This window comes from Leptonychotes weddellii, chromosome 4, assembly GCF_054177405.1.
Source record: "Leptonychotes weddellii isolate Sample4059 chromosome 4, ASM5417740v2, whole genome shotgun sequence".
NCBI classification, from domain to species: Eukaryota; Metazoa; Chordata; class Mammalia; order Carnivora; family Phocidae; genus Leptonychotes; species Leptonychotes weddellii.
The window spans coordinates 136,088,360-136,103,469 of NC_138372.1; the positions used below are offsets into that span (position 1 = coordinate 136,088,360).

Here is a 15,110-nt window from a genome sequence, read left to right on the forward strand (position 1 = left end):
CCCTTATTATATGGTATTTCCATAATGACCTCAAATGTTTAAGTCATTTATAAACTTTCCAACGTCAACTGTAAAAATTAAGATGTTAATTTGAAGACATTGTTAAAATTCCAGACTAAATAACGCTGGACCCACTTATAGCGACGCTGTTGTGAGAGGTCCTTGGACAGCGACTGCCTCAATCTCCACATGGCCTCCCTGCAAGGAAAATAATCAAGCAACGGTTAGGTAATTTTTTACGAATGAAGAGAGCTCTAGAATACCTACTAAAAACATACAACTGATAGCAATACAGCATTGTTAACATTACATTTTTCAAAGAAGGGAAGGATGGGGAAGCATTCACTGGCAGGCTCCCGTGTCAGACACATTTGAGTGCATTAGCTCACAGGATTCTCTCGGCAGCTCTAGGGGACAGCGTGCTCTCTTCAATCCGGAGAATGATATATGTGGAAGCTTGGAGAGGTGGTTTTCACCTGTCCCAGGACACTGCGCTAAATGGCAGAGGTTCAAACCCATGTTTTGCGATTCCAAGTTCAGAGCTCCTTCCACTACACTCAATACCTTAGTTAAGTTTGGGAATACTGACCATTCCGAGTAACAACTGATTAAAACAATAAACATACCACTCATAGAAGATAAATTTTCTTTACAGGGAAGTCAGTAGGCTGCTTTTTTGTAGGCAGGAATACTGTGCTGCTAGGAGCTTCTCATCACATTTGAATACCACAATATCAATGGTGAGAAAATATGTGGGCCACTGGTTTTGAGATTATTTTTCTAATGGAAGTCTGGATGTTTCATTAGGCACGTGAAATTTTTTATTGCAGAGCTCACTACCCTGGCTCAGGGTATAGTCTCTAAATATGTGAAAACAATACAGCTAGTATTTTACTTTCTCTTACAATTTAAGTCCCTCTGATTCTGTTGTGTTCATGTTCATGTGTGGCCTTGACTTCTAATTTTCTTAATTTTTAAGACAAATTAAAAAAATTTCTGAAGTTTCTTAATCCCTCCCCCCTCCCCCCAGCATATAATATTGGGTATTTCCTTTTAGTCTTTAAGATCCTGGAAAGCAGAGATTATTTCTTTTTTTTTCTTTAAAAAATTTCCTGCCAAAGTGCTTAGTTTGTTATACTCAGAACACAACGTAGAAATTTACAATTGTGTACATTAGTCACTTTAAAGTGTACTTACTTTGGGCAAAGCAGCAACCTGGTAAGCAGCTCTTGCAGGAAAACTACCCTTGAAATCTAAAAGAATTTCATTTTAGTTTTCAGACACTGTATTATGACTGCACAATCAAGACTCTGGTAAGTGCTTCACAGATCTGTCCATTCTTAGATATAAGCAACACTAAGAAAAGCTCACATTCATATTTGTTTGATAAAATATTTTGCCATAGGATTCCTATGATATTGAATACTTTTTAAAAATGTCTTAGCTTTCAGGAAAAAATTGAAAATACATGCTTTTGAGACTTCGATCTTGTTTGATATGAATGGGGTTTTATGTTTGGAGCAATATTTATTGTGGTATGAACTCATTTAAGCATTCCAACAACCCTATAAAGCTTTATCCCCATTTTGCATATGAGGAAACCAAAGCATAAAAATGTTAATTAACCAGCTAATGACTCTGAGAGCCTGAACAGAGATGGTGTTGAGGCCATATCACAGCAGTAAAAAATACAATCTTTGTGTTAAAAAAATTATTAGGAGGGCTTAAAAAACCTGAGAAGTGTGTAACAATATTAAGCTTTAGGAAAATGAATTCATAGGGTTGTAGTATATTATCCTAGGGAATACCATAGAAATGTCTTGGATCTTTTTCATGGGGGTCACTGTATGTTCTCAATCAGACTATTCTTTTAGGACAGGATCTATGGCCATTTCTTTAGCAGCTCCTATCACTCTTAATTCATAATGGACACTCAATAAGGTTAATAGATTCATTTCTTGTTAAAATGGAATACAGTAATAAAGCCAAATTACTTACACTGCTTGTAGACTTCATTGACAGTGTTGAAGTCATTCATGTCAGCCAGCAAAACAGTTGTTTTTACCACTAGAAGACGTATACATTGTTATTAGGTTTAGCTGTTTGGTCTCACCCAAAATATTACTTAGAAAAACATGTGGTTCTGTGACTGTCTTGATTAAAATGGGACTGAAATTAAAACAACTTTCAAAAGCAATGATGATATGGCATGATGTATTACTGGATGCTCAATGTTCTTCAAAATGACCACAGAAACATCAAACAGAAATGTGAAGGCATATCAAGTTGCTCACCATTAGTGAAGTCACAGCTTGCAGCTTTCAGAATTTCACCCAAGTTTGTAAGAGCCTATGAAGCAAGGCAAGAAAGGCCTAAGGCACTGATGTTATAGTAAAGTTTTAATTCAACTCAATTAAGCAATTTTTGCTAATACCCCACTGAATAGCTTATGTTGCAGAAAAATTCTCCTTTTCTAGGCAATTCTACTCTTTCTAGGCCACCTCCATACAAGTGAATTGCTTCTTGGCTTTCGTTTAATGGAAATGAATCTTTTTGAAATATAGTGAGACCTTGTCTCCTTTTGTGAGTAAGAGACTGGACTGACGTCTCTTCTTCAGTGCTAGAGTGTGTGAAGTTCTCAGTCGACGTCCACTCAGCTGAAACAGAGAAAGCTCCTGGAGTTCCTAACCCTCTATCACTTGGAGGGTAAGTATGAGCCTGTGAGCATTAAAATATGTTTTCTTTTAAAGCAATAATTGATTTTAAAGAGTACTTTTATCTTTTTCTCAAAAAATAGTATTAGTAAACTAGGTATATGCTTGACACTCTGGCCTTTGGAAAAACATCGGTTTTTACTCATTCCTTAACGTATTATTTTTTCAATTCATTATTCCTCTCCACTTTACTGGTCACATTATAATATTTGATATTTTTATGTTTAGAAAACAGTTCACCTTCTAAATAGGTAACATATAGATATGGCAAAAAATTCAAAAGCTATAAAGAAGCAAATCCAGTGCAAAGATGTCTCCCCCTGGACTGCCCTTCCCCCGTTTCCTTCAGAGGGGACCACTGTTTCTGCTTCCTTCTATATCCTGTGGAGACAGTTGATGCTCAAACCAGCATGAATATGCACACCCGCACACGTGCACAGACACACACACACACAGATGGTAGCATACTGTGCAAGCTGTTCTGCATCTTGGTTTTATCACGTTAACAATTAACCTTGGGGGATTTTTCTGCATTAATTCAATTGTACGGCTCTAGCATGATTTATTTCACTAGTTCCTTATGGACGGACATTTAGGTTGTTTCTGTCTTTGGATAATACAAATGACTTGGCGAATGCATAAAATTATAATTTAATTCTATTTATTGGATTAGAATTGTACTCCCCATTCTTATTTAAAAAGAAAAAACCTACTACACGTAATCTTCAATAGTTCTTACTAACAAATGTTGACTTTTACTTTTGTGGTGTTTTTTTTGCGGGTCAGTGGCCCTGATAAGAAATTTCCCAATCCAGGGACGCCTGGGTGGCTCAGTTGCTTAAGTGTCTGCCTTCGGCTCAGGTCATGATCCCAAGGTCCTGGGATCGAGCCCCAGGTCCGCTTTTCCCTCTGCCTGTCGCTTCCCCCTGCTTGTGCTCTCTCTTTCTCTGACAAATAAATAAAATCTTTAAAAAAAAAAAAAAAAGAAATTTTTCCAATCCATGTAGAAATGACAAGATGCTATCTGGTTTCAATAATTTAACTGAGAGTTAAGTAATTTTATTGAGATAATGGACATCTAATATTTTATCAGTTTTAGGTATATAACATGACGATTTGGTAATATGTATATCCTGAGTGAATATCCAATAATTCAGGTTTGAAGTCACCTTGGAAGGTAGACTTTTTTTTTTTGCTTGTTAAATGATTCCTCAAATTTTGAACTTTCTACTGACATAAAACCGTCTTAAAGTAATCAGTATGTAACTCTAAAAGCATTTATCTGATAATCTCTATAAAAAAATCAGCCAAGTAGATTCTTAATACCCCCCAGTATTAAAAAACAGTCAAGAAGGGAACTTCAAATGTGAAAAATGACATACTTGCTTCGCTTCTTCTGCCACCCCTCCTGGCACAAGCTGACCACTTGCAGGGTCCATGCCTAGCTGTCCTGAAATGTAAACGGTCCTGTCGACTAACACGGCTTGACTGCAACAAACAGAAATTCAGTGTATACAAAAGATATAAAATACAAAATTCAATGCTAAAAGATCTCTTTGCTAAGACACAAAAAGCACAAAATGTAAAATAAAAGACTCAATAATTGGACTTCATTCAAATTTAAAAACTTGCTTTTCTAAAGAGATCTTTAAGAAAATGAAAATATAGGTCACAGGTTGGGAGAAAATATTTGCAGAACATATATCTAACAAAGAACTTGCATCCAGAATATATGAAGAACTCTTATAACTCAAAAACAGGAAGATAAACAACCCAATAAAAAATGGGCAAGTGACTGAACAGGTATTTCATAAAAGAAGACATATGAAGAACTAGGGAGTACATGAAAGATGCTCAACATCACTCATTAGAAAAATGTAAAGCAAAACCTAATAGATACTACTACACACAATAAGATGTCACTGATAATAGTAAGTACTGGTGAAGATGGGAAGCAACCAGAACCCTATACATTGTTGGTGGGAATGCAAAAACAGTACACACTTTGGAAAAGAGTTTGGCAAGTTTCTTAAAAACTTAAACATACGCTTAACATGCAACCCAGCGATTTCTTTCCTAGGAACTACCTAAAAGAAATGAAAATATATGTCCAAAGACCTTACATGAATATTCAGAACAGCATTATTCATGACAGCAAAAAAGAAAAACAAAAAATAAAAAAAAAATCCACCGATAGATCCAACTAAAGACTACATATTATTTGATTCCACTTATATGAAAGTCTAGAAAAGACAGAATAGCAGCAGAAAGTAGATTAGTGGCTTCCTGGGTCAGTGGTCACTGACCACAAATGTACGGTATGAGGGAATTTTTGGGGGGGGTGATGGAAATGTGCTAAAACTTGACTGTGGTGGCAGGCACATGGCTCTAGACATTTACAAAAATTCATGGTAGTCTACACTTAAAAGTGGGTGAATTTTAATGTAACTTACACCTCAACAGAGCTGTAAAATAACAGAAATGAAATGCCAAGAGCACTCTAAGAAAAGGAGTAATGATTCTCAGACAAGATTTCATCTGGGAGGTTACACCTCATTTCTGCAAAGTGCTTGCTTTTGGAAATGACTTGTAATGAGGATACTAAATTTCAGAATTAGGATAAATCACAAGAAACAGAATAAGCCACATCAAGACCTGAAAAAAAGCCAAACAAATCAATTCAATTTTTTTTTTTCCTTTTTGGATAAAGAAAACCCCTCTGTCTCTCTTTTTAATTGTGGTAAAATATATTTACCATTTTAACTGTTTTTAGGTACACAATTCAGTGGCAGTAAGTGCCACCATTTTTAAAATGTTGATAAAGAAACCTTAGTAGCAGTTTAAATTCAGAAGTAAAATTTGTTTTACCATTTCCATGCTTATTTAGAAACAGCATCTTCTCATTTCTAATTTTACATTTCTAATACTACATTCTCATTTCTAATCTTTTAGTTCCCTATAGTGTTTTCCAATATGCTTTAAGCTTTCCTTTTATTTCATGATGTTTCCCCTGATTTTCCTGACCATGTTTTTTCTTTATAATATATATATATATATATTTTTTTTTTTTTTTAGGCAAGCTCTGTGCTTGAATTCATGACCCTAAGGTTAAGAGACACATGCCCTAGTGACCGAGCCAGCCAGGTGCCCCTATAATTTTTTCTTAATAATTTTTTGAATAAGAGAACATTCACATGGTTAAAAAATCTAGACACTATCCAAAGAATCTCAGTGAAAAATCTCTTCCTTTCTTTCCTTATTTTCCTCCTGCTCCATTTCCAGTCCCTACAGATAACCAATGCTTTTCTTTACATATTCTTCCAAAGTTTTTTCATGCATATATGAATAAAAATGAATATATTATCTTCTGCCTGTTTTATACAACATGTAGTATACTAAACATCTTTTTTTTATACAACATGTAGTATATTAAACACTCCTCTACATTTTGCTTTGTTCACTCAACAATATATCCTGATCTTCCCATAACTGTATGCAGGATGCATCCTTATTCTTTTAAAAGTTGTGTAGTATTTCACTGCATGGACATACTTTAACTAGTTACCTTTAATTCCAGCATTTTGTTATTGTAAACAAAACTACACCGAAAACCATCACACAATTTTCCCTGGGCAAGTAACTAAGCCTTTTTTTCATCTGAACCTCAGAGGAGCTTTTTCTATACCATGTACAGGATCTTGCCTCACATCATAGCTCGGTCTGTTCTTATACTACCTCTGGGGTGTGCCAGACTGTAAACTCCCTGAACACAGGAGCTGTGTCTTAGTGTCTCCAGCTGCACAGGGTTGAGGTGACTTCTTGCACGTAGTGGGCACACAGTAACTTCTTGTTGATGTTTTGCTCTCTAAAGGCTTACTAGCTTAAATGACTGGCTGTCAGTAAAGAATCTTTTTAGCAGGACCTACTGGCTTATTGTGTGGGCTTTGGAGAGTGGAACAGGGTAGATTTAAACTTGGTAATAGGATTTAGAAAGTCTAGAAATTCTTCTCAACTATCTGGCTTTCACCCTGGCCCAGAAACAGGTAACTATTGAGTTTGTTAATGTGTAAACTTTCCTCAGGTTGAAAAGCATCATCAGCTAACAAGGTTTCTTATTAACTGTCCTGTGTAGAACTAGGCTACTCTGGGCCCTTTGCAAAGTAACTTCAGCTCTCTCCATACATGAAACAGTTTAAGCCCATATGCATTACGATTGGTCAAAAAATTTGTGATAGTAAAAAGGAATTCATTTATTCTCCGAAAATTAACAGACGTCTAAGACTATCTGAACTATGTGAGTTATCTCTTAATAGATTAGTAAAGAGATTGTTCACAAAGATAATTAAATAGTTGACCCTTCCTGATCATGGCATCCTACTACCCACTGACAAGTCATTAGACTCCAGAAAATTTAAAAGTATACTGTTCTATTTCCAGGTCATAGGGTAATAACACTTTCAAAAGCATCTCAGTAATAATTCTCAAATTGTAATCTACGCCACATGGACTATCACTTCCAAATTTCATGACTATTTGGGTAGTGTGCTAGCAAAATGAAAAGCAATGCAATATTGTGATGTTGAAATCTCTCAAGGTTCTGTCCTGAGGTATTCCTGAAATGTGCTAAGCTGATTAGCTAATTGGTGACAACACCCCATCCATCAAAATGCCAGGGACTGAAAGTTCAACACATTTGAATTCATCCTGGAGGAGACCCAGAATTTTCAAAAACTGTGCTCACTACAAACTCCATGCACAAAAATTGGTTTCCAAATGGTTCTTCAAACATATCCTATTAACTTTATCAGGATATGACTAGTTAGTTGGAGTGTCATTTTCTTCAAGATAAAATATTGAAAATTAGCACCATTTTTAGTGGCCTTGTATGATCTCTGGCTGGATACAAAGAAGCACAAGAGGACAATGTGTCCTAGAAAGTCTCCACACAGTGAAGCTGGTTGATGTTTTGTCTTTTATTATATTGGTATACACATTTGATTTCCTTCTTTTTTTCTTGCAGCTTTATAAAGATAGTTGATTCCGAGTCACCCAGGAATATTAGTGTCATACTTGCTATCTTGAACAAAGTACACACTTGAGGAAGGTGTATGCTCTAGGGTCTATAATCACTTTGTGTTTGTTTCCGGTAGGGGTTGCTTCTGCTCTGAAGTAAAACCACTGAGTGACTGAGGAGGAGCGATCAGGGCAGAGGAGGAAAAAGATTACTGATTTTTACTTTTATTGTAATACCCCCTTAACTATTCTTAATGTCTTCCCCAAATAATTATCAGAGTACTCTTAAAAGAAATCTGATCATGTCACTTCCTCTTCAAAAACATTTGAAGACTCCTCAGTGCATACAAAATAAAGTTTATACTCTCCAGGTTAGATAGTTGGGAACGATCACAATCTAGACTTTGCTAAAAGCTAATTTTTAGCAAGAGGCAAAACAGCAATTCAGATTCAAAGTCCAACTCTGAAAACCAGTGTTTCCCAAAGTGTAGGTCATAAGCAAACTGAATCACAGTAAGGAAAGGACTCCTTTTTCAATTCTCTTTGAGTTCTTCCATGGCAGGAGACAGCAAACTACATGATGAAGATTGAGCTCTGCCTAGGTTCAAATTCTGTCACATCCCATCTTGGTGGTTGACATTGGGCGAATTATTTAACCACGTGTATATCAATTTCTTCATCTGAAAAATAAGTACTGTCATAATAACTGTGTACATAAAGCACTAAGGCACCTAAAACAGTGCCTTGTTCTAAGTGAGCATCAATAAATGTTAGCAGTTATGACATCAATCCTCTGATTACATGAAGGAGAAAAGATATCAATTTTAGAAAACAAAGAAATCTATCACTTTTAACAAAGAGAGCTGGCCTTGGGTTCTAAGCCAACTGTAGCAGCTTCTTAGGATTTAATTATACTTTTTATTTTATTGAGCTTATTTTTTTACTGTTACCTTCCACTGGGTTGTCTTCTATTGAGAGTACTGCTGTAAAATTTCCTTTTTAAATTTGTTAAAGTGAGCCTGCTTAAATAAAAGTGTTAATTATGATATAGGTGGTACACAGATTTGGCAAATGAAAAAAAAAAAAGTCGTAGTTGGATTACTAAAACTTCCTCCAAAAAATCTTTATGCCATGTATTTTTCCACAATTATGCCTCAAGTCATTCCCTCTGACTTCCTGCTTAATTCCTTAACAAAGTAATTTAAAAATCACTTTATAACAGTACTATACAGATGGCAAACACAACCTTCAAAACCCAGCTCAAGGACTACCTCTTGCAGGAGCCCTCCTAGATTTTTCTTCCTCTGCCCCAAGTTACATCAATTTCTTTCTTCTCCTCTTTTGCCATCCCTCACCCCGCTGACCCTTTACTCCCACTGCATTTTGTTTCTAACCCTGCTATAGTATTTATTGTTCTGCATCTGTGTTATTTTTCATGGCAATGTGGTACAGAGGAAAAAACCAGGGCTTGTTCAAATCAAGCTCTGCCACTTATGGACGGTCTGACCTTGGACAAGTTCACTTTCAGCTTGAGTCTTCCTTTTGTAAAATGAGGATGGGACTTAGAGAAGATTAGTTGTCATAGCATGCACGAAATGAAAGTTTCTTTTTCTTTCCCCCACATGCCTGAATGTCTTTCACACTGCATTAATTCTTACACGTTTTTTGTAGCCTCTGCAGTGCTTGGCATATAGTAGGTACTCAATATAGGTCTATCATAGTTGAAGTGTTTCAGTTGTAGTTTTCCATTTGTGGTTATTTTAATAGTAAACAGATACTATATTTTAAAAAGGGAGAATGAGAAAAGGTTTACATGGTATACTTTAGTGAAGAATTTAAAATAACAAAAATTATATTATGGGAAAAAGGTCTCCAAGAATGCATAGGGTAAGATCTAACAGTTTTAAAGCTGAGACGTTTTAAGGAGAAAAAAAAAAAGGATTTTTAAAAAAAATTTTTTAAAGATTTTATTTATTTATTTGACGCAGAGAGAGAGACAGCTGGAGGGGGAACACAAGCAGGGGGAGTGGGAGAGGGAGAAGCAGGCTTCCCGCGGAGCAGGGAACCCGATGCGTGGCTCGATCTCAGGGCCCTGGGATCATGACCTGAGCCGAAGGCAGACGCTTAACGACTGAGCCACCCAGGCGCCCCAAAAAAAGGATTTTTAAAAAAGAAATTAACCTTTTTATATTTGCAGCACTTCTGACGAGTGGAAATGCATGTACACAGGGTAGACTTTCTGGCCAGTATACATATATTTAGCTAGAGCATGTTGAGGCCATCTTAGGAAATGATTTCTGTTGATTTGTATTTGACTTTATTAGTGGGAAATGAGCATGGGCAATGAATTCATAAACATCCCAATGCATTTCTATACGGACTGTAAAACTCAGTGCCTTGGGTAGATGAGCATCTATTTGCTAAGCATTTCTGTGAAAAGAATTCAGCTCTCTCCAGATGGACACCCACATCTGTTCATGGAATTTACTCCTTTGAATTAAGAGAGGGTTAGACCAAACATTATGCTAAAATGGAAGAAGTCAGTCACAAAGGACCACATATTGTAGGATTCCATTTACAGGAGAAGTCCAGAACAGGCAAATCCACAGAAACTGAAAATAGATTAGTGGTTGCCAGGGGTTAGGGGAAAAGAATGGGGAATGACTGCTAATGGGTATGGGATTTCTTTTGGAGGTGATTAAAATATTCTGAGATTATATAGTGGTGATGGCTGCCCTATTTTGTGAGTATAATAAAAAAATCACTGAATTGTACACTTTAAAGGGGTGAATTTTATGGGTGTGTTAATTATATCTTGATAAAATGGTTACCAAAAAGAATACAAAACCTGACCCCTTATGGCAGGCGAAGCGCTCTGGCCCTCCGGGTCCGGAGCAGTCCCTGGGAGCACAGGCTCCCGCTCTATGGGTCTCCGGGTGCTTTGACCCTTTCCCGGGTTGTTTCCCGGGTTGTTTCCCGAGTTCAGCGAGTTTGAGTAGGTTGGACCGGATGAAGCCCGAGGCCCGCCCCAGCTCTGACCCGGAGTGGCTCCAGCGCCGGACCCCCGACCCCACATGCCCAGCGTCCGTCCGCGCTCCCCCACGCCTCGTTACCTGTAGGGACCAATGGCCCCTGGGGCTTTCGCAGTGCTGATCACCTTTCTGATCAGAGACGCCATGGCTAACCCTTTTATCGTGCTGCCCCTCCAAGAGAAGAATCCCGTCCACTGCCTCTGCTAGCGTCTCACCAGACCAACCAGTCCGGGTAGTAACTCTTCTCCCGGAGCGAGTTCGCTCGGCATTCTGGGAGTTGTAGTCTCAGCCAGGTTCCCGGCCACGTGGAGGCCGCGACTGCGCTGGCGCATGCGCCCTGCAGATTGCTCGCCGCACACATCCCCACGGAGAGGGCTGTCGCAGAGGCTTGTCATTCTGACTCGGGGAGCCCTGGATTCCTCCCTCAGAGCCTCTGGCAGGTAGGTCGTGAGGGGCTGGTTTCCCCCAGGGTCCGCGAGTTAGGGGGGAGTATGTGACGGCCCCGCGCGGGCCCACCTGTCCGGCTCTCCTCCCAGTCTTCCGTCGCTCAGACCCCGCTGACCTTCTCCTCCCTGGCAGCCTGCGCCTGGGCCCCGCTTGCCGCCCCGCGCCTCCTTCGGCCCCTGAGCTCGAGCCCCCTGCGTTTGTCATTTCCCCGTGTTGTCCCGCCGGGCGGACGCCGTCCTCGGAATGGGCTTGCGCCCCCGTCCTGCCAGGCACTCTGAAGGAATGAGTTGGGTCATTAAGGGGACCACGCTGAGATCTGGGCGTCGTCCACCTTCCGCCCCTCCCATGTTCCCATTCATGAGTGCTCCTCCGGCTTCACAAGGTCTCTACGCATTCCCCTTAGATCTGAACCGAGCCGTAGTGACTGGGATCTGATTTCAAAAAGGAAGATAGAAGATGGCTGGTCTCTTGGCAGATAGTCATGCCGTGTCAGAAGGAGTGGTACTTGGCCAAATATTTCTCATTCTGTAAATAAATGCATTATAAGCACGCTTCACTCCATTTATGCTAGCAGGTTTACATTCAACAAATATATGTTGAGCCCAATTTGTGCAAGGCACATTGCTAGGTGCTGGAGGGACAACCGTGAAAAAGACAGGTAAGATTCCTGCCGTGCCCTGCTTCTAAAACGTAAGAAAATCCTCATTATTCCTTCTCATTTGTCCTACATACTGCAAAGGTTTGGTTTTCCTACTTCCTGCTCAAGAGCCTTTAGAGCTTTTTCATTGGTTTGGGGCTTTAAGCATGTAATAAAATAGAACTTCCAGTCTGGTTTCCCTGGCCTACTCATCCCACTCAAGTCATCCAGAGTCCTCACTCCTGAAATCACACAGAAGATTCCTGAATACTCTTTCTTCCCTATCCAAATTCCACACAACTGAAATCCTATTTTCTCATTGACTTTCCCTGTGGATCCACATTTTCTCTTCTTACTCAGCTTCCCATTGTGCTATACTGCAAAATTCAGTCTTTTAATGTGTGTTGTCTTGTTCTCTAATTGTTTTGTGTCTTAAAAATAGTGAATAGAGCCAGACTGCCTGGTTTGACTCCCAGCACACTTACAATCTTATTGGCCTTGGTCAGGTTATGTTACCTCTCTGTGCTTCAGTTTCTTCATTTATAAAATGGGGGTAGTACTAGTACCTTCCTCATAGAGTCTTTGAGAATTGAATGAATAAGGCATGTAGACTAGTGCTTGACACATAAAGTTCTCCATAAATGTTAGCTGTTTAAGACAACCAAATTCTTTAAGAGGCCACAACCTTGTGCTGCTTTTGTATATACACAGCCTAAAACTAATGAGCAAGAATAGATCCCAAAAGGTTGTTAAATTTGATTAAACTGGACAATTAGGAGATGCTTTTTATTACAAAGTAATTCACCATGTGATTCTTTAAGGAGCTCTCTTGGGGCATTACAAATAATTTAACTTGTGTAAAATATTTCTTGTGAAACAAGATACCTGTATTCTTTTTTAATAAGATTTTATTTATTTATTTATTTATTTGAGAGAGAGGGAGAGAGCGAGCGTGTGTGTAAGTGGGCGGTGGAGCAGAGGGAGAGGGACAAGCAGACTCCGCACTGAGCATGGAGCCAGGTGAGGGGCTTCATCCCACGATTCTGAGATCATGACCTGAGCTGAAACCGAGTCGGACACTTAACCAACTAAGCCACCTAGGTGCCCCAAGGTACCGGTATTCTTAAGGCAGATTTTGTATCAAGTCTAAATCACCAACTTCTTAGATCTGGAAGAAATCAGAGTTCATCTGGTTAATTCCCAGGTTGTCAAACTGGAGTCCATTATAAAGGAGTGAAAATGGTCAACCAGGTGATAGTAAGCTGTGTGAGAAAACATATGTCCAATTTATTTGAAGATTTTGGGGAAAACAGTTTTATAAAGCCTGGCACATATTTAGTGCTTGTTAAAGCTAAATGAGTAAATGTGGAAACACAAAAACTGAGTAATATAGTGAAACTCACCCGATTGCTCAGGTAAGATTTAAGATTTCTTCTGGAAGCTATTTTTAAGCAAAATCTTCAGACCTCATAAGAGTATAGTCTATATTCATTCTCTTCTGCTGCTAGAACTATTTGAGGACCACTGCTAGTTCAGTCTGCTAATTTTTTAGTCTGGTATCAAAGTTTACCCCAATCCCCAAGTCCCAGCCTGCTCCTGGCCTATTCTAGTGCTGAGTAGACCAGAGTTCCCAGGTAGTGCTCTGATTGCTGGGTAAGTTCTGATTCAAGCAGATAATAGTAGGTGAACTAAATTGTTCTGTAAAACCATTCTGAATGGTTCTTAATGCAGACTGATCTGAACCATGTCATTCACTAGCTGACTAGTTCTGCAGAACTTCATTTACTTCATATATATATATATATATATATATATATTTTTTTTTTTTTAGTGCAAAATGGTGGTTTTATTAAACAAGGGGGCAGGACCCATGGGCAGAAAGAGCTGCTGCCCCCCACGCCCAATCCCACCCCACACCCACCACCCCCCATATATTCTTTAAATTTAAAAAGTGGTTTTTGGTGTACATGTAGTTGTCCTTTATTTAGGTGAAAGCAGAATGGAATGAGAAGGTGAAATGACATAATCTCTGTTATTTCAATCTGCCTCCTCTGGCCGGCTCAGTTTTATCTTCTCCTCTCTCTTCTCACTCTGAGAATAATAGCTACTGTTAAATCAAGCCCTTAGTTTTTGCAAAGCGCCATGCTCAGTATGTTATGTACATTACTTTATTCTCACAGCAACCTTGTGATGATTCCCATTTATAGAGGAGGGGACTGAGGCTCAAAGAGGGAAAGTAACTTTCCTACGATTATGTAACTAAAAAGTGTTAAGGAAGGTATTTGATCCAGGTGTTTCTAACTCCAAAGGAAGGGTTCTTAAATACTACCCAACACTGGTTACTCTTAATTTTGAATGAAGCCCAGCATTGGGAAAGAGGTAAGTGAATGGGTGGTAGTTCATTCAATGGCATTCAGTAGGAGTGGTGTGATTCTTGATGTGGCAGTCTGTTAGTTTGTGCAGGTGTTTTGGTTGGCATAATGAGTGGGGTAACACTGCTGAAATTTATCGGGCTGGGCCCAGGGATGTCAGACATGCTGGAGTGTGCAGGAAAGTCCCACAGTAGCCTAATACCTGTTTTACATAAGAGCACAAAATATCAGTTACATGGTTTTAATATACACTGAATTTTCCAGGAATGCAATAAATCAAAACAAGACTGTACTCCCTCCCCCTCTCCTCCTGTTGCTGCTTTACCGAGGGGTGTCCGCTAGTTTGGAAAACTACGTCACCAGTGGCCTTGCTGCCTTCTCTTTGAGGCACAGGTACAACCCACTGTACTACTCTACCTCTGGAGCTGTTGCTTTCGTGGTAATTCTCTGTATAGGTGCCCGTAAAGACTAGTGTAAAAGTACTGAAATGCTTTGAGAACGGCTTGGCTCTGCTACTCTGAGCTTCCTTCCTTTGCACAGGATTCTTTTTTTTTTTTTTTTTTAAAGATTTTATTTATTTATTTGAGAGAGAGAGAAAGCATGAGATGGGGAGGGTCAGAGGGAGAAGCAGACTCCCCGCCGAGCAGGGAGCCGTACGCGGGACTTGATCCCGGGACTCCAGGATCATGACCTGAGCCGAAGGCAGTTGCTTCACCAACTGAGCCACCCAGGCACCCCTAAAATAGAAGTTTTGCTGGGAAAATCTCAATAACAGACCACTAAGTTCCAATAATGTTTTGCTTTTTTTTTTTAAGATCTTATTTATTTGAGAGAGTGAGCGAGAGAGAAAGAGAGCAGGAGTGGGAAGAGGTAGAGGGAGAAGAAGAAGCAGACT

At 39.2% G+C, this 15,110-nt stretch overlaps 2 protein-coding genes across 5 annotated transcripts in view; one reads left to right on the forward strand and one right to left on the reverse strand.

Moving 5' to 3' along the window:
* Window positions 1-6: 6 nt before the first annotated feature.
* RIDA (reactive intermediate imine deaminase A) lies at window positions 7-11,022 on the reverse strand. The gene is made up of 6 exons (XM_081816311.1): window positions 10,841-11,022; window positions 4,097-4,202; window positions 2,295-2,349; window positions 1,999-2,067; window positions 1,198-1,253; window positions 7-198 (listed from the first exon to the last, which is right to left on the reverse strand). Exons 1-6 carry the CDS (start codon window positions 10,903-10,905, stop codon window positions 136-138), a joined length of 414 nt encoding a protein of 137 aa, XP_081672437.1. The 5' UTR covers window positions 10,906-11,022; the 3' UTR covers window positions 7-135.
* Window positions 11,023-11,087: 65 nt separating this feature from the next.
* Window positions 11,088-15,110, forward strand: part of POP1 (POP1 ribonuclease P/MRP subunit) — a 36,564-nt gene continuing 32,541 nt past the window's right edge. The window contains exons 1-2 of one of the 4 annotated variants that reach the window (XM_081816308.1): window positions 11,116-11,199; window positions 11,781-11,864. The gene's annotated coding sequence lies outside the window, so the exon portion shown is untranslated. Of the gene's footprint in view, window positions 11,200-11,780; window positions 11,865-14,074; window positions 14,609-15,110 lie in introns of those variants that run through there. The other 3 variants (XM_081816307.1, XM_081816310.1, XM_081816309.1) reach the window with 3 other exon arrangements.

Bases quoted from the DNA above. Each gene is read 5' to 3' on its own strand.
- RIDA (XM_081816311.1), bottom strand. From the start codon at position 10,905: ATGGCGTCTCTGATCAGAAAGGTGATCAGCACTGCGAAAGCCCCAGGG. The intron at 2,068-2,294 runs GTGAGCAACTTG...TACGTCTTCTAG, and splicing joins AAGCTGTGACTTCACTAATG to TGGTAAAAACAACTGTTTTG. The intron at 1,254-1,998 runs GTAAGTAATTTG...AAATTCTTTTAG, and splicing joins CAATGAAGTCTACAAGCAGT to ATTTCAAGGGTAGTTTTCCT.